Source organism: Phlebotomus argentipes, unplaced genomic scaffold, assembly GCF_947086385.1.
Source record: "Phlebotomus argentipes unplaced genomic scaffold, Phlebotomus argentipes genome assembly scaffold_18, whole genome shotgun sequence".
NCBI classification, from domain to species: domain Eukaryota; kingdom Metazoa; phylum Arthropoda; class Insecta; order Diptera; family Psychodidae; genus Phlebotomus; species Phlebotomus argentipes.
The window spans coordinates 10,000,001-10,018,041 of record NW_026776177.1 but is presented as its reverse complement, the minus strand read 5'-3'; the positions used below and the strand labels follow the sequence as shown (position 1 = coordinate 10,018,041).

At 46.6% G+C, this 18,041-nt stretch overlaps 1 protein-coding gene across 5 annotated transcripts in view; it reads right to left on the bottom strand.

Annotated features, from left to right (window-relative positions):
- Positions 1 to 1,106: 1,106 nt before the first annotated feature.
- Positions 1,107 to 18,041, bottom strand: part of LOC132261114 (PDZ and LIM domain protein Zasp-like) — a 23,918-nt gene continuing 6,983 nt past the window's right edge. The window contains exons 3-15 of one of the 5 annotated variants that reach the window (XM_059759677.1): positions 14,258 to 14,575; positions 14,070 to 14,200; positions 12,754 to 12,848; positions 12,453 to 12,624; positions 11,494 to 11,688; positions 10,003 to 10,117; positions 9,374 to 9,763; positions 9,015 to 9,225; positions 5,991 to 7,544; positions 4,634 to 5,651; positions 2,224 to 2,407; positions 1,925 to 2,164; positions 1,107 to 1,847 (exon numbers count right to left, since the gene is read on the bottom strand). In XM_059759677.1, the coding sequence (XP_059615660.1) occupies positions 1,770 to 1,847; positions 1,925 to 2,164; positions 2,224 to 2,407; positions 4,634 to 5,651; positions 5,991 to 7,544; positions 9,015 to 9,225; positions 9,374 to 9,763; positions 10,003 to 10,117; positions 11,494 to 11,688; positions 12,453 to 12,624; positions 12,754 to 12,848; positions 14,070 to 14,200; positions 14,258 to 14,575 (4,701 nt within the window). In that variant the 3' untranslated portion in view covers positions 1,107 to 1,769. Of the gene's footprint in view, positions 1,848 to 1,924; positions 2,165 to 2,223; positions 2,408 to 4,633; positions 5,652 to 5,990; positions 7,545 to 9,014; positions 9,226 to 9,373; positions 9,764 to 10,002; positions 10,118 to 11,493; positions 11,689 to 11,978; positions 12,160 to 12,452; positions 12,625 to 12,753; positions 12,849 to 14,069; positions 14,576 to 18,041 lie in introns of all 5 variants that reach the window. The other 4 variants (XM_059759676.1, XM_059759680.1, XM_059759679.1 and 1 more) reach the window with 4 other exon arrangements.

Sequence of the window (18,041 nt, the reverse complement as noted above, 5' to 3'; positions counted from 1 at the left end):
AGATTCAGCTCGTTAACTTTCCCGGTTTTGGGTCAGTCTTACGACTTCTGGGTTGACATCTACTTAATGAACACAACGTTCTTGAGTGCCAATATGTATGTTTACGGATTCCTGCCCACTTCAGCAGATCATTCAATTCCTGTGGGGAAATCTCCAGACTTCCCACAAATGGTCACACTCAACGGAGATTCTAATTGATTAGAGAGAAAGTGCTCCGACTTGTGCACCGAAATACAACAATTAGATGTAATCTCGTGCGATATCTTTGTCATTTACTATTCAATATAACAATCAATCATTCAGACAACTTCTTATACAGCTTCAGGTGTATCTGAGGAAAATTGATAACTTGGGAATTCAGAGTCTGCGAAACCATTGAAGAATTAAGGCGTATCAGCAATTGAATGGATTAATTGATTGAATTGAAATAGCTTGAGGCAAATATGTGACTTTTTCTCTTTTTGCCAAAGTTGATAAGCCAATAATATTGACAGTATGAATAATATAAATCAAAATTTAATTAAAAATTAAGAAATAATTGAAAAATCACAAAGATGTATTAAAGAGATTTTCTATTTTCTTCCATGTTTCGCAGTATTTAGAACATTTGTGTAAAAATACAGCTTCTAGTGAAAGTTGGTGTAAAATTTGACGTGGAAATTGCACGTCTCACAAGCCGACCTACTTTGTGGAAATCGCCCGGATAAATCTTTAAGCTCGGCGAGAGTGAGTTATTAATTATTGACCAATCCTCAATGGGTGGGATTACAGTTGGAAAAGCTCTCAGCTGTCCAGCAATGAACGTGGTGAGTTTTTCCCTGGGATAAAAGTGGAATTTGCGCAAATCTCTATTGGACTACAATGAAGTTCCTGCGGCTGCAGTGAAAGTTGCACAGCGAGCGAATGCATTCTGGGTTTATGTGTCGACACAGCCGGAATGCCTTCTGTGGATTCCTCGAAGGACTTTGGGCGAAAGAAGTTTTGCTGTCTCAGAAGCCACATAACTAATTCGAAACATATTTCTCATGGAATTCCACAGGACTTTCTGCAGGGCACTTCTGCCAACATTGCGGTGAACTTTCTCTCCACAAGTTCATATATATGTATATCATATATAGTCCTTTATTCTTCACACAAATTACAAATTTCATTTACACAAATATATTGTATGTAACAGAAGAAGAAGTGAACAAAAAGTTTTACTGGATAAATATTGATTTCTCTCTGTTCTTCCACGATGATTTTTGTCCTGCATCCAATTTCTTTCTCTTTACTTATTTCCTATCACACCACTTCACGTGGAAATCTGTGAAATTATCTTTTCTGATCGCCCCTTTCGGCAATTATTTCTACACAAATATAGTCACTATGTAAAATCATAAATACATCCTTTAGTCAATTGAAAGATTATAATGTAAATTTCATCTCTTTTTTTGATTAAAATAATTATGTAAAATATGCTTGTTTTCTCACTTAAAACAATTACACCTACGGTAAAATGATGAATTCCATTCTCATTGGCGCTGCATCTCATTTAAATAGTATATATTGTACAAAGCAAATTATCAAATTATTCGTGGTTTTGTTCATTCTCCTCAATGTTGATTTATATGTACTAAAAGTTGCTCTGAGAGCGAGTGTCTCGGCTGCGGCAATTGAAACGTTTCGCGTGACTCTCTCGGGTGCATTGGCTAAGATGGGTTTTTTTTTGCTTGTTTTCCAGAGCGGGAAAAGACAATCTCTCCCCCCAGTGTGGCGGCATGGCGTGTTTAGCGAGCGTGATTTTTGCAGTAAGGGCGGCCACCCTTGGCGAAGAAGCTCTGGCCCTCGAGGTTCTTCTTGCAAGTCTGCAAAGAGAGGGAAAATGCAAGGGAATCAGCGGTTTTTCCGCCACATTTTCACCACAAAAAAAAGGGACACTCACGGTGCAGTTGAAGCACTGACTGTGGTAATTGTGGGACAGGGCTTCCACCCATCTGTCGCCAGCCTCCACGGGGAAGCCACAGGCGAAGCACTTGGTCGTGAACAATTCATTCCAGTCCGCCTCGCAGTAGGGATTTCCCTCCTCCAGGAAGAACGGACTGTTGCCAAACAGCTTGCCACAGTAGGCGCACGTGAAGCACTCCGGATGGAAGTGCTTGCCAATGGCATTGAGACAGTCGCCCTGCAACGAAAGTCACATGAATTCCTTCTGCTCCAGCCCCGCAACATCGCAATACAAACCTTAATCTTGGCGCTGCATTTACTGCAAGCCGGAGCGATGTACTTCTCGAAGCAGTACTCGCAATAGAGATTGCCCTTCTCCTCCACGAAGCCGATGTCCGCCAGAGGACGACGGCAGTCAGCGTTCACGCAAATGAAGTGATCCGGGCACCAAATGCGGCCCAGCGCCGTGATAAAAGGACCCCTGATAGTGAAAACAGGTGGAAAATTAGGCAAACGTTGGAGGGCAAGAGTGAGTTAGTGGCTCGAAAACACAGCAAAACACGCAAAATTAGTTTCCACAGTGAACTTATCTGGCAAGTTATCTCAGATGACGAGGCAAGAAGTCCTGAAAGTCAACAGATCGGGATGAACTTGATTGCAAAATGACTCAAAAATATCTTCACTGGGATTCATAAAAGTATTTGCATATTAACAAAGTATTTCAATCCCGCATGATTTTTTTAACTGCCATCATATTTTCGCTTCAAATAAGCTTATCTCGAGGAGAATTAAATGTTTACTCGTTAAATGTTTCCTCAATAAAAGCTTTCTCGGAGAAAAAATATTAATTTATTCATAATTTCGTCTCCTCGAGTGTGTCAGAACATCTCCGAAAGACACTCTCAACCTCCAAAAATGACAAAAATCCATGAAAAATAAACAGTTTGTGTGTTATTGCAATCATTACAATATGTATTTGAGAATGTGAGGAGGACCACTTAAGGTGAGACGATAAAAAACCACTGGATTCCGAGCTCAAGAGGTTTCTAGATGTGAAATTGATTGAGGTTTAAACTCTCAATGAGACTTTTATGTGCCGAGAAGGTGTTAATGATTCAATAATTCGGCCGAAATGACACCCACTCGTCGGAAGATTCCCCAATTGACTCCTCTGTCGAGTGTTTCACCCGAGAAATCTCTCTTATGAATAATTCTCAATGGATTCTCCCTCCTTGGCATTGAGTCACGCCAAAAGGGAGGGTCGAAGTGTACAATGTAATTTTAATAATTCCCCCTGCGAGGCGCTGAGCCGAGTGTTCTGGGAATGGGATTGGGATAATCCCCAGGACTCACCTGGCGATTTTCTTATCGCACACGCAGCAGACGGGATGCTTGCCATTCTCGAGATTGCTGACAATCTCCTCCGCGTGGCGCTCCTGCGGCTCGTCCTGGACGTTCCTGGTTAGCGACTCCTTCTCAATGTACGACCTTCGGTCACGAGCATGCGATATTAGTTCGGGCTTCAGGTTTTTGTTAGTCTTGCTGCGATAGCGCACAACATCATCGGGCGGGCTTTCGGCGCCGCTCTCGTGGCCATTCGAGGCGGGCGCGCCTTTGCCGGCGTCTTCGGGCGGGGGTGAACCCTTGGGAGACTCCAGGTGGAAGCCATTAGTGCAGGGCACGCGATTCTGATTGATATCCGTCGCCCTCTTGCCCTCCAGGCGCGCCTGCAGCATCCCAGTGATCACCTCCCCGGCCCGCTGCCGAAAGCCCTCGCGGTCGCTGACCCGCAGGCTCTGCACGGACTTCTCCAGCATCTCAGACGGCGTCTCGTGTCGCGGAGAGGCTGAAATGTGTCACATGAGGCATTTCCAAATCGAATCTCAAGCACTTGCGCTCAATTCAATCTCCCCTTCCCCGAAATTTCTGGCTCCTCAAGTGCAGGAGAGCTTTTGCCGTGAGACTCACAAAATATTCTATGCATTGTGAATTTGTGTAAATTTATTTCTTGCAAATAGACCACTTCACGTGCTATTCAAATTCCAGCTTTTCGTCTAAGAAAAGCATGTCAATCTTCTTGCCGTCGAAAGGTGGGGAATTTACCATAATTTTCGAGTTTTTACAGACCAATTTTGAGTCAATTGTGAATTACTTTGTGCAAAGGAAAGTATTTCACTTCGCACACCAATGCAACACCTCAAGAAATCTACCTCAATTGCTAGCAAAAGATGCAAGGAATACAAGAGAAAAAATCATTCTATTCCAAAGCTCGTCTCACAGCAAGCACTAAAGGAAACATAGGTGCGCATTTTCATAGGCAATTTTCCTCAATTTCTTGTGTTTTAACCCGAAAAGATCACAATTCAAGTTAAAAAGTAACTCGTTTTTCTTATATTCTACGAAAAGCTCCAATAAAAGCCCAAATCCCCGTAAGCGTTGCAATACAACCATCACCTTGTGCTGATTCAGAAAGCCAGAAAAAGCATATTCACAGCAGAGAATGCAACATCTCACAATGCTCTTCACACTACCTCCAGTGTAACCAATCTCTCTCGGCAATCAGAGAGCTGATGCGCCGCATTGGCAAACTGCGGACGGATTGCAATCGAACATCAAACAGACAAATCAACCGCAAACACAACATTTAGCCTCAATCAACGCCACAATGTTAGTCGTCACGTCAAACATTGGGGCGCGCGTCCATCACCTGATATGCTGGCTGCAGCAGCCGCACTGCGGGATCCGGCCGCCCGGGGCCACGGCCTTGTTGAGCACGCCGCGGCCGCGCTTCGGCGCAGAGGTCACTCCGGCGGCACCCCCTCTCGGACCTGCACTGGCATCAGGGGAGGGGTCACTCATGGCAGAACTGGGGTTGTTAGTCGGCGGAGCCGGCGGCTGGGCATCTGTGTTAGTGAAAGCATTGCTCTTGGCGCCAAAAGTCAGCTGCGAAGATGTCTTGGATGCGAATGCTGATGCGTTAGAGGAGGTGAAATTGAAGCCCGGCGGCGGAGCCACCGTGTTAGCGCCGGCTACAGGAAAGTGCATGGGCGCCAGAGGGATACTTGCCGGAAAGGTCACTTTGGGCTGCACGCCCTCCTGCGAGAAGCGCCGCGTCTGACTCGCCACGATGCCCTTGGGCGGCATCTCGTCCTCCGTGATCTTCGACACGACCTCACCTGCGCCGCCGGTGCGGATCTCCACCGTCTTGGCGGTCTGCGTGCGCTCGAATTCCTCCACCACGCGCGAGCGCTTCTGCACGAGGGTGTTGCCGACCTGCGTGGCGCTGGCGCTCTCCTGCGCCGCGTGCAGCGAGCGACTGAGGGAGGCCTCATTCGTGCGGGTCTGCTGGAGTGTGTCACCGATTCTCTGGCACTCCAGCGCCTCGGGCTTCTGCTGGAACACGCTCTGTGCCTGCACCTGGGCACTTGAGAACGCGCCGAGCTGCCCGGATTCGCGCAAGCGGGGCGCTTGCATGCGCAGGGGATTGGGCGGGGGGCCCTGCGCGGGGCTCTTCTCCCGCAGACAGGGCGACGGGGAGCGTAGCTTGGGGTCGAAGATCTCGCCCAAGTGAGGATCGCACTCGGACACGGCCAGGTTCTGCTGGTAGTAGGGAATAATGGGCGCGGGCTTGTTTATGAGCGAGGGAGTGAAGGGGCGCGGATGGGGCGCGGGGGACGCGGTCTGGGGTGCCGTGGGCACGTCCGCAGCACGACTCTCGATGCCATCTAGTGATTGAAAAGTCATGGTTATTGGACATGATGCATCTGGGGCGAATGTCTCGCAATGTGCATGCTTGTCTGCCTGTCTGTCTTGTTCCGCCTTGATGGCCACAGGCTTGGCCACATCGTGTGGCAGGGACTCCCGGCCGGCGTCGAAGAACGCCAGCGGGACGTTCTCCCTCAGCTGCGGCGACACCGGCGGCAGTATCGGCTGCAGGATCTTTTTCTGGTACACAGGTATGTTCTCGGGTGCGTGCAGGTTCGAGAAGCGCGACTGTCGCAGCATGATTGGGTTTGGTGGTGGAAATGTGATGCGTTTCTCATGATCATCGACATAGCACTGACCTTGTTCAAGGACCACAGCTGCTGAGTCCACCAAGCGACGGGCTTCTGTTTTCTCTTCCGCCGACATGGCATGGCAGACAGTCTCCCGGCACTCCTGGCGACAGGACTGCGAGGCGGAGAACTGAGACGCATGGCTTGAGGTCTTGACGGATTGGAAGGCGCTCGTCTGACTTGTGCTCAATTGGCTGGACTTCTGTTCGGAGGTCTGAACGCTCTCGAGAGATGTGGAGCAGATGACGTCCTTGGGATGAGCCAGGCCGTTCGAGTCAAAGAGAACCGGAGTGAAGGGTCGGTCGGGAGCCACTGTCAGAGCCGTCCTTAGCGTCATCTTCTCCGTGGGCCGCGGAAGATCCTCCAATTGATAGGAGACGTCATGCGCGAACGGAGAATATGGACGATCCGGCGCTGTGATCAGTGCCTCCAACATTCCCGACTTCCTTCCCGGAATCGTGTCGTCCGCCACGAATTTCATGTCAATCGGCGGCGGGAAGTATGGCTTGGTCTCTTCAGGCAAGGGAATTGGCTCCATGGTCACCTTTGGCTCGAACTTCACACTCTTTGTCGGCACAGTCGTGAGCAAGGACGACATGATAGTGCCTTCCGCTGGCTTCTCAACCAACACATCCAACTGCGGAAGCTCAACACTCTTGAATGTGGTCGTGGAGGTGCTTTGAGAAGCATCCACTCTTTCGCACTTCTCCTCAACGCATTCTTGCTGGACACTTGTGATGTGATAGGGAGTTTCAGGGGCTGTTTTCAGAGCCTTCACCATGGCGCTCTCCCACTCTTGTGGCACAGTATTCGTCACACCCGACTGGGGCAGGGGCTTGGATTCAGGGACTTCAATGGGCTGGAATTGGGTCGATTGCTCCTCTATTTGAGTGGCTTCAGCAGAGATTTGCTGGATGTTTTGGCTCTCTTCACTCTCTTGCACTTGCGTCACTTCCTGGACTTCGTGCACCTCTGCTGGCGCCGCTTCCTCGGTCGGAATTGAGAACTCAACATGCTTGGCTGGCTTTATTGGCGGAGGCGATGGAGGTCTGGGCGTCAAGGAGCGCATCCTCTCCACCAGACACGTTGTGTCCAGCGTATCAGCCAAGTACTGCGCTCCGCGAGTCTCAGACACGAAGGAGGACACTTCGGCAGAGCAGATGCTCTGCTTGTGATGCTGCATCATCGCGTAATCCGTCTCATTGGCATCGGAATCTGCGCTTTCATAGACAGTATAGCTGGGCACTGAGGTCTGGGTGTGGAACATTCGGTGCGCCATCTCTTCGGATGTCGTCGTGGTTGCGCTGGTCGAAGTGTAACTCTCGGATCCGCTCTCCATCTCTACAACTTCCGCTATCCTGGACAGCTCCGTCTGGCCATAGCTGAGGTCGGGCGCCGAGTGGCTCTGCTTCTCAACCATGGGTTTCACGATGACGTGCTGCGTGCCAGGCGGCGGAACGTAGAGAGGCGTCGCCGTTGGGGCGCTTTCCGCCACAGCGCTCGCTGGCGGCCACATGAAGTGCTCGCCACCGTCATCCGTTTGCACTCCCTCTGGTCCCAAGTCTTTCATTCCGTCGCCCGCGGATCACGAGATTGCAAGCGTTGGGCAAAGTGTGAAGTGTTTGTTTTTTTTGTATTTTTAGAACATAAATTAGGTGTGAAGGCATTTTAAGAAGGCGGGTTTGGATTAAAGAGAAAACCAAAAGTATGCGCTTTAGTAAAGCTAGCAGAGAAGCTCATTAACATTATTAAATGCTTATTCGGTTGGCCTTAACTACTTATAACTCTACGCATCTTCGCTACTTCAATCAAAATCACACACACACGCAGTTTGATGAAAATGTGGACAGGATGATGAGTGGATGAAAGACATGATCACACGACTGTACATTAGAGAGAATATATAGGAAAAGTTCTTCACAGTGAGGACAGAAAGCCAATTTATTGAAGACGGTGAAATTTCTTTTATTTATGCCTCTCTTCTCAAGAAACCACAATAAATGTACAAAATGCAGCCCTACACACTCTTCGGGATTTGCAGACTATATTTTGCAGACTTGTGATGAGTGAGAAACCATTTTTGGACAGTGAGGATGGAGAAAAACCATGTGGCATGAACAATGCATTCAAGAAGCGCGCACTTTTAGGCTTTGCGCTCAGAGAAAGGCACATATTTGTCACTAAAAGCGCTCTCATTCGTCACACAATTACCGGTGTTTAAATGAAATCCAGGTCTGAATGTGCTGAACCGCCCTAGGAGTGGGAATACACATCAATAATATCGTCAAAATGAAGCACTTCAAAAGCCCCCTCCTTCTCTCAATATGTATCTCTGCCTCATCTGCCCCACTAATTAAAAATCCCCCCTCAAACATTTCCCGGACTCCCAGATGGAAGGGTGCCCGCGAGGACCTTCCAGAGTCACCCAATTGAGGCGGAAAAGGCCAATCTGACTGAATAAATTGACTGGCAATTGGTATTGGCGGATGATTTGAAAATTAAGTTTGTGAATTAATTGCGGCCTTATCAGATTTGGCGAGGGACTTTCTGGGAAAGCCCCCGAAACGCTTAATTAGCCGACGCGACAGGAATGTGACTCGAAGAGGTGCCCACAGAGTCGATGTCTATTCAGATAAGCTTTGATCTTGAATGTTGTGCATCTCTGTGTGAAAAACTCTCGCCCAGAGTCTCTATTTATTTTGGCAGATGATGAAAGCCTCAAAGGACGCCACGGGCGATCATCGTGGGATTGAAATTTTCATTAACAGCCCTCTTAATTGCCCATCCACGTGGTGTGGCACTCAATAAAAATCATCTGGCAGAGTGTCATCAATTTTCCTCCCTCTCTCTCTCTTTCTCTCTCTCTTCCTGCTTCACAGCCAAAAACCCCCGGGCGCGTCGCTAAGCCCAAAATATTTGCACTTTCTCTTCGTCTGACAATTAAATTTGTTTTTCTTTTTAATGATCGTGAGGATTCTGTGAGAGATGCAGAAACATTCACACCTGATCAATCGCGCAAATCTCGCTACTAACCTGGAGCAGTTGATCCGACAGTGGCGCGAGGAAGGGTGGCCGAGCCAAATGGAGCGGCTTTGGGCGCCTCAAACGTCGGCACCGGCTTTGGCGCGGTCCACGCCGCGGTATTCGTGGGCGGCGGATAGATTGAAGGGCTCTTGGGGCCGGCGCTTGGCGGCGACAGCGGACCCGATCCGAATGGCTTCGGCCCACTGATGTTCGTGTTCAGCTGAAAGATTGCACAGAGGCTAGATTAGCAAGGTGAAACTCTTCATTTCCCCCCAATCTTGATTACATTCTCTAACTCTAATCGTCTAGAATTGTTAGTGAAGAATCGGACAACTAACATCGCGGGCAGAATGCAGCGAAGTACTCACTTTGTAGCTGATGCTCTTGCCTTTACCCGGAGCATGGACACTCCGGATGACACTTCCGCTGAGGGTCTTGTAGTGAAAATCCCCATGGGGAAACCCATTGACTTTGGGCGCCTCGTCCGTTACATCATTCCCAGCGTGAGTGCCAGGGAAGCTCGTCTCGAGGTACGATCTGCCAGGAGTGTCCGCATCGAGAGTGCTGCAGACATTCTTGTGATTGATATCACTGTCACTCTTGGCGCTCCCGAGATCACTGCCTTGCCTTGAGTGAATCGGGGACACCCCAACTGACGCCATGGGCGACAATTTCTTCGGTGTCGACTCACATGAACTCAATGCTTGGGGCAACACACAGCTATTTGATGCAAAATTGGTCGCACAAGTTAAATTAGTCTGCAAATTTTGGAAGCAACGCACATTTAGTCACCGAGGCTAAATTACATGTTCGGGAGGACAAGAAGAGCGGACGCTTGGGGAGTGTTTTTGGGGGGTGGTTGGCGAGGGTGTGGGTAAAAGGGTTAGACAAAAAGAGAATAAACACGGGAAGCACAAAATGGCAATTCAATGTAAAATAGCATGTGCAAATCAGGAGTTAATTGACGCCAAATTTGCGTCCCCATGAAGCAACTTACATTGTTGGCCGCCGGCAGCGGCGACCCGAGAGAAGCCCCATTCGTGACTCCAGCATTCGCTCCGTGGTGCGTTGTGAGAGCAGCAGAAATGGTGCTGGCACTCAATTTTGTATTCCTGCAGAAGTGTAAACATTCGCCATTAGATATCCGCACAGCACTTTGCAGCCCAGATTTTAATTGCCAGAGAAGCCATTTGACTTCTGTGTGCGCGCGCCAAAGTGGGCTCTCTTTTGGGGGCGCGCACACGAGAAAGGCGAAGAAAGAAGCCGAATTGCATATGAAAGACCGTGTCTATAGAAAGTGATATACTTCCTTTGACAAAGGCGTCTCACTCCGTAACATTTGCATTAATTAGCCTGGCTTAGTAACTTACATGGAATGGCAATCACGGGGCGAGTAATTAGCTGGAGCAACCAGAAAACAACGCTCGAATACCAACTATCGCGAGTGACAAGGTAGCGAATAATGTAAATATTGGCACTTGCCAATTTCCCTCATTCGAAACCAAGCACAGCTTCCTCAACATCACGGAAGCGACATGTGAATCTCCAACATGCTAATTTGACTAGCAATTTAGTGAAAGTGTGATCATTTTTCCCGCAGCAAACACTCGCCTCGTGATTTTTGCTTCTTTTACCTTGCGACAAGAAAAAGGAACATTGAACATAATGACACTCCTAGGCATTTTAATTCTCCAGGATCATCAACCAAGAACAAGGTCAACAAGCAACAAAGGAATCGTAAAGAAATCAAATGGCACTTCAAGTGTGAGCCACCAGTCATCGTGAAATGTGAAATGATTGTTATGAGAGTATCCACTGGAGCAGAGCATGAAGTGGAGGGAAAACTTCCCCGTAAAATTTTCATCTTTATCCTGAGAATGTGTGCGCGGAGATGCCCATAGAATTGGGGAGGCGCTTTATTGCAAGCTGTAGAAGCCGTAAAAGTGCCTCCCCAGACCAGTGCAATGAAATTTATATGTGAGAAAACTACGATATCACGTTTAATGGAGCTTCTGTGTGCACTTTTTGCCATAAAGCACCATCATTAATTTGCCCATAGCAACTCTGGGGAGGTTTCGGCTTCATTTGTGCGGCTCAGAGCGGAAAAAAGTATATCAAGTGTAATAAGGATAATGCACAGAGTTTATTCATCAATTTGGCAACAAGTGTGTGCGAATAAACTGGAGTATTTCTTTCCTCCGTCTGTGCTCTCAAATGAAAATTTTCATTAAAAAAAAAGTCACTGAATTAAAGAGAAAAGTGTTCAAAGTTTATATTCGCTTCAATTAACACGTCATTGTGAGTAATGAATCTTTCTGGGATAGCAAATTCTTATATTGGAATTGCTGCACATTTTGCCTGACAAGACATAATAATGTGAATTGAAGGCAAGACTGTCAGGACGTGAGTTCAAGTCAATTAGGATCTCCGCACAAAACTTATCTGCCGTCGAAGGTGAGACAATATGATAGTGAAGTGTGATACTTACGGCTTAATTGGCACAGGCAAGTATCCTTCCGTGCCGGGCGGTGGATTATTGATGGCGGCCAATTTCGCATGGATATCACAATAGAGTTTATTGTTAATGTTGAAATAGCCCTGATTCTTCAGCGGTGTGCCACATGTGGCACACTTGAAGCAGTCAACGTGCAAATTTTTTTCCTTGATCCTCACAAAAACGCCTCTAAAACACGAAAACACATCCGGTCAGTGAGGATGCAAGAGTTCGAAAAGGCAAATTGAATTATTCACAGTCATTCCACATAACAAACATTCACCAAAATTCCAGGGAGAACTGAATTTGGGGGGGCGGGGAGGGAGATAGTGGGGAGCTAAAGAGTCCTTTTTCTCTCTCTCTCTCTCCCTCTCGCGCGCACTGAGTGCACGGAGCCACAGAATTGAGATGCAACACAATATATACTTCAATGTCTTCTGGCCAGACGATGAGAAATGAGTCCGGCGCGGCTCTCTTACTCTTGATAGGAGGACACTGAGGCCGAGTATGAGCTGGTGGTCTGCTCCTGCTGTGTGAGGGTCTGCAGATTTATGGGATGGCTGGGCCGATGAGATGCTCCCGGCGAGAGAAAGGGCGAAGTGCATGTCGCCTGCCCACCGATCGCATGACTCGCGGTCCAATAGTACTTGGACTCACCGGCTTCAGCCCGGGTTGGGGAGAGAGAAATGGCAGAGAAAAGAATTTATTGATATCATTTGATGGCGCACTTTCCCGCCCAAATTCCACCCAGGCGACCTGCAAATTCCACTGTGTCTCTGTTTCTGGTGTGACATTATATAGAGAGAGATTTAAAGGGGCGCCTCTCTAGTTAGTTCAGCGTCCAGGGAGAGAGAATGAGGTATTAGTTTCACAGACAGACTCCACATTCGCACCGTTTGATTGTCCGTATAAATTCCACGCGTTGGGAATGGATGTTTATCGAATAAACTTACACAATGAGGCGCTCGCACTCGGCGCAAATGTTCTGGCCGGCTGGCAAACCGCCCGTTCCGGGAGGTTTGGCCTGGGCCACGGGAGCCGTCACATGCTTGGTGACACCGCCAACTGGCGAGAGCTGCTGATTGGATGACTGATATGGTGTGGGACTGAATGTTGAGGACTCTTCTGCAAATCATGTCCACATTGTCATGTACAAACAAACATTTATGATCACGCCGAAGGGAGAGAATGGTCGAGTGTTCAATTGATTAATTTGTCCCCCCACCCCCAAAATCGCCACCCACTCCCCCTCACCTGGTTCATTCGGGTCATTTTCCGCCTCCTGCAGCATTTTGAACACCTCCGAGTTGGCAGAGTTGTAGATCTTCTCGTTCTTCTTGAAGTTCACCCTGTTTTTGCAGCCCCACAAAAAGAGAGAGAGAAGAGAAGAGCACAAAAGAGATATTACAGCTTTGGTTTATGCTCATTTCATCACGATAATATTGCTGTTTTGTTACCAAACTAAGTGGACGTTAAACACAATTATCGCAATTAATAAAGTTATTCATCGTCAAGTGTTAATTCAATAAGAGAGAGGAGATCTAAGAGAGTTAAAAGAAAACATACGCCACCACGACGGGCTTATCAGACTTGTGATTTTCAATTGCCATAAAATGTGATTACCTCTTATCACATTTATGTGCAAAACGTCACGATTTTTGACACATTTTATTGCTTCTGCAAATATTTTCATTTTGCCACACGCGTATTTGCTCAGCAAAACAGACCCACACCAATTATTCTAATTCCCTCAGTGATCTCATATACTGCATGAAATAATCTCAAAGCAAATAACATTCACTTCGTATAATAAAATTTTAATATCCACCACACTTTCTCGGACGAAAGGAGGACTGAGAATACGAAGCTATGATTATGCTTCGCCAGAGCCATAAGAGCTTCCGGTGGGGATTTCGTGAGCACACCAGTGGCGGAAAGACAGAAAATTGGTCATAGTAAATAGTTTTTCCTCGATAAGCCCGCCGATACATCTTCTCATGGGTAAGTAATTGTGTTTAACGTTCACAACACACCACGATTAGGTGTTACGGTGTTTTAATGGAGGGATTGATAGAGATGAAAAGGGGGGTGGCAAAAGGCCCTATTTATCCTTTTTCGTGTCTTATTTCTGTTCTATTTTATTGCAAATTGACTGTACGGTTGCGAATTGTGCGTCCTGCCAGACCATCCTCTCTGTCTATAATTCACAATAATAGAAAGTGGAGTTGGTAGTGGAGAGAAAAGTCTTCCTTCACCATGCCAAGGGGTGCACAATTCACAAAATATCGCTGCCATTTCAAGTGTTTTTCGCAGAAATGAGTTCACAGGTTATCGGAGATGTTACACATTTATCTGATGAGATTTTAAAATGTAAATCAAATGAAAGACTGCCAAAATGTAAGTTAAAATTGCGATGAAATTCCATGAGAATGAATAGGATTCTGAGTGTATAAAATACAATGAATATTCATTCTCTTGCTCGGTGAATTGCACACCCCTTGCCATCGACCGTTCTTCATAGCATTCTCATGTAAATCTACAGACTTGTGGATGGGCCAAATTCAACTCACCCGAGCACTCCGCCAGCCAGCACTTCCGCCTGGGCCGACAGCGTCTCCGCAATGGACTCGTCGCTGTAGATGCCCACCGGGGTGTTGTACTGCTTGTTCACGATGCTCTTCACACCCTCGCTGCCATTGACCTGCGCGAGAGAACACTGAGACTCCTTGCGATCCTCTTGATCTCGAGGCGGACTTACGGCGAAGGGACGAGCGGCGCTGTTGAAGCCACTGCCGAACTGCTGAACCTCCTGCGGCTTGGCGGCCAAGGAGGTGCGCGTGACAGGCGCCATGCCGCCGGGCGCGATCGTGGGTGATGGCAGACTGCCAGTGGGCGTCACGGCAGGCCTCCACGTGGATCCGCCGCGTTGCACGGTGATCTCGAAGTTGTTGCCGCCGCGCACCACGGCGTCCTGGGCATCCTTGTGGCGCAGATTGTACACTTCCAGGCCGTTCACTTTAATCACGGCATCGCCGGCTGACAGTCCTGCATTTGCGGCTATGCTTCCGCCGGCCACCTAAAACAGGAGTTCATGTTACTTTGACAAAATCCACTCTGCCAAAATTATCCCGAAAGCTTCTATTTTTAGCTCGATTTTCTACATTTTTGCCATTGAGATGCCTTTGAAGAAAAAAGATGATTAGCTTTTTCCTTATTTATCAGCTCACTTTTGTACCACTGCCAACTTATAGAGCCCTAAATCAACCACAATGAGCAATGTATTGAAAGCTATTAATCATTGAGTGTCAATTAAGTGTGAATAGGAAATCGAAATGATTTCTATATCAGCTACTCATAAAATTACTTCGCCCTCGCCCTGCTGAATTGCCATCGCAATTTTAACGCGTTTATTATTCAGGAAGTGTCTTCACTCTTCGACTTGTTAATCCCCAAGACGTACCAGTATTTGGCATTTTCGAGACTCTTGCGGCATTGCTGCATGCCTGGCCCATGTCTTAAGAAACTCCCTGAGGCAACATTTCTGCTGGCACTCTCAATTCATCCACAGCCCAGCAAAATACACAGCATTTGCTCTCAGGGAAATCATGGAGCAAATTGAATTTTAATGCAGTCCAAGTTGAGTCTCCCATGCCAAACAGTGTGTCGATCTCTAATCACGAGATTGCTCGACAGCCCAGAAATGGGTGTGCTTGGGAGAGATGGCGAATAAGGAAATTAATGCAGCAGCTATTAATTGTGCGATTACCTGTACATTGAGCTGTCATTAAACACCTTGTCAATTAATTATGCTGCAACGGGAGAAAGTATGTATAACTCCTTGGCTCTTTGCGTGTTCGTGGTGAATAAAAAAGTACGCGCGGACACATGAGGCCCCGAAATTCGGAGTTATTCTTGGACATTTGGTGCTGAAGAAGTATTTATTGCTGGACTTTTTGGCTCTCGTGTGGCAAATTCTTTATCAACGTGCACATCCACACCTTCCTTGCGCGCTGAAATCCGCGACGAAATTTTTATTAAACTCCCCTTGTCATCTGCCTCTACGCACGGCAACCAGTTTGCGGATTTTGACCCAGAGTTGGCACATTACTTGCTTCTCTACAGCGTAGTAAATCAACTTTATTGGATAAACAATTAATAGTCAAAATACTCGCGGCATCATCAGTAAATGCCAAAGAACTCATATTTCGGAGTATTTTTTTGAATTGACACGCGCGTCTCCTGACTCCGCCCACTTCGACGCTCCGCCCACTTGACCTGCATAAGACCTGAGAGTGCACTCTGTGATGGTCAGATCAGTGGCCACGAGATGGGTCATTTTCTTAAATGCGACACACCGTTAAGAGTGGCGGTTTTTTGCGATCCCACCGTGGTTTATTTAATGCCATGGCGATATTTTTCACTTTTACACGGCATTTGCATGCGAGACAAACACATCCACTGTGAAATGGGTTTATTGTACGCTGCACTCTCTTCTCCCCATGCAATATTTACACATGCAGAGTGGCGAAGAGGACGATATATACTAAAAGAATCCAGAAATAAGCCGCAAATTTCTTCTGGCGAAGATTTTAATTCTTGTTTACTACACGCTGGCTTCACATGTGGGGTTGGGAATGTGAAGGAGTTTCGCCAGAAGACGCGACAAACGCGAAAGGGGGACGAATATTAAATGAACGCCATAGTCGACTTTAGAGTGATTCCACAGGAGATAAATTTCATCTCATGCTGAATAAATAAATTTTCTTTTTATTGACAAAAGAACCATCTCATAAAATGGCCACAGCTCAAGGAGGGAAAACTTATAGAGCATAGAGAAAAGATCGCGCGCGCATTTCTTATATTGTGTGCCTCAATAGCGCGCGCGACTCGCCAATTAATCATCACAAATGAGTCGCTCAGCAAGAGTGCCTCTTTAAATATTTAATGTCGACGTATTTTTAATTATCACCCAAAATGACTAATGAACCTCAGACGATTGGATTTAGAACGGAGTTAGCCCAATAAAACTCCTGTGCTTGTATTGAATTTGACTGTGAAAGAAATTGGATGACAAATGAGACAATAATCGCATTATCATTTGCCAATGAACCGAAATTGCATTAATTATTCAGTCACAAGGAATTGAATGCCACTTCCATCTGATTTTATCACTGCTCAGCCAGTTGTCTTAGTTTTCCACCTAATGTGCGGTCATACATATTTAATTTGTCGAAAGACTCCGGGGCGTGTTTGGTATGTTGATTGTACTCTCGTGACCTTTCACAAATCCACTCACATGTGCACAATTGAATAAGGAAAGAAAGGATCTCTGGCACGAGACACTCAATCTCTCGACTTCCAGCTACACTTGCCACTGACTTATTCAATGGCAAAGATTAAATTTTCACGGAGAAGCAAATAAGCTCGAGCAAGTATGCACAATATTCGTGTAGTCCTCGATTTTATTTCCAACTCTACATAATCTTCATTGAAATCCACAAAAGATCGCCACTGTTCTCAAAATAATCCCAGATGATTTCATAAGCCAAAATTACAAGCATTTAGTAAACTCGTGAGGTATTTTTCACAATTAACAAGTGTATAATTTGCGCTCAATCGTCATAATTTTTTCCTCTCTCTCTCTCCCTCAAACCTATCAAATATCAATTAAGCCTGGCGTAAGTGCGTCAAATGATGGGTGAAGGGAAAGTTTGCCGCGCGATCGTCGAGATGCATTTACGTATTTATACCACATCTCCAAAGAGAAGATGAATTGCGCAAAAAGAGCAATTTTCTTGTAATTACCCAACGTGAAATATTGATGTTTGTGTAGACATTTTTAGCGATTGCTTTTCCATTTCGTCGTGTTTGCTTTTCATCTTATCGTGCGTCCGCGTGTGAAGGTGAATTGACGATGTCAGTTGGCAAACATCGCGCAGAGAATGACCTGAGAAATTGTGCATTGTAATACTTCTTCATGCGGTGGACAGGAATTGCATTTTATTTGGTGTACGTGCGAAATGAGTTCATCTTGCATGATCACTTTCTCGCCACCACCAATCTTGAATGGAAATTTACGAGCGGAAGAATCCAAGCAGTCGCAGAAGGGCGAGAAACTGGGTCACTTTGTATCCTACAGGCTCGTAAAAAAAATATATAAGAAGATATTGAGGATGTGGAGCACACGAGATTCATCTTCAGCTCTCCAATTTTCACATCTTTCGCGCGGGGTGAATTAAAAATTAAACCTCACAAAGTCATCTCTCCACCAGTAAATTAAGTTTCACCTTAATGCACCTTCAATCAACTCGGGTGAAATTCTTCGCGTGAATTGAGGATGACACAATTTGGACACACCGCAAAAGTCTCGGCGCATCACTCATATTTACTCCTTCAATTAGCTGATCGATCACACGACTTATCTGGCCATTCTCTCTCGCCTTTCGACTGTTTACCTTAAGCAAATTGACAAAACAACGCCGCGATGGCTTTAAAAATCGTCTCGTCGAGATGATGGTAAAAATAAAAGACCCAGAATATCG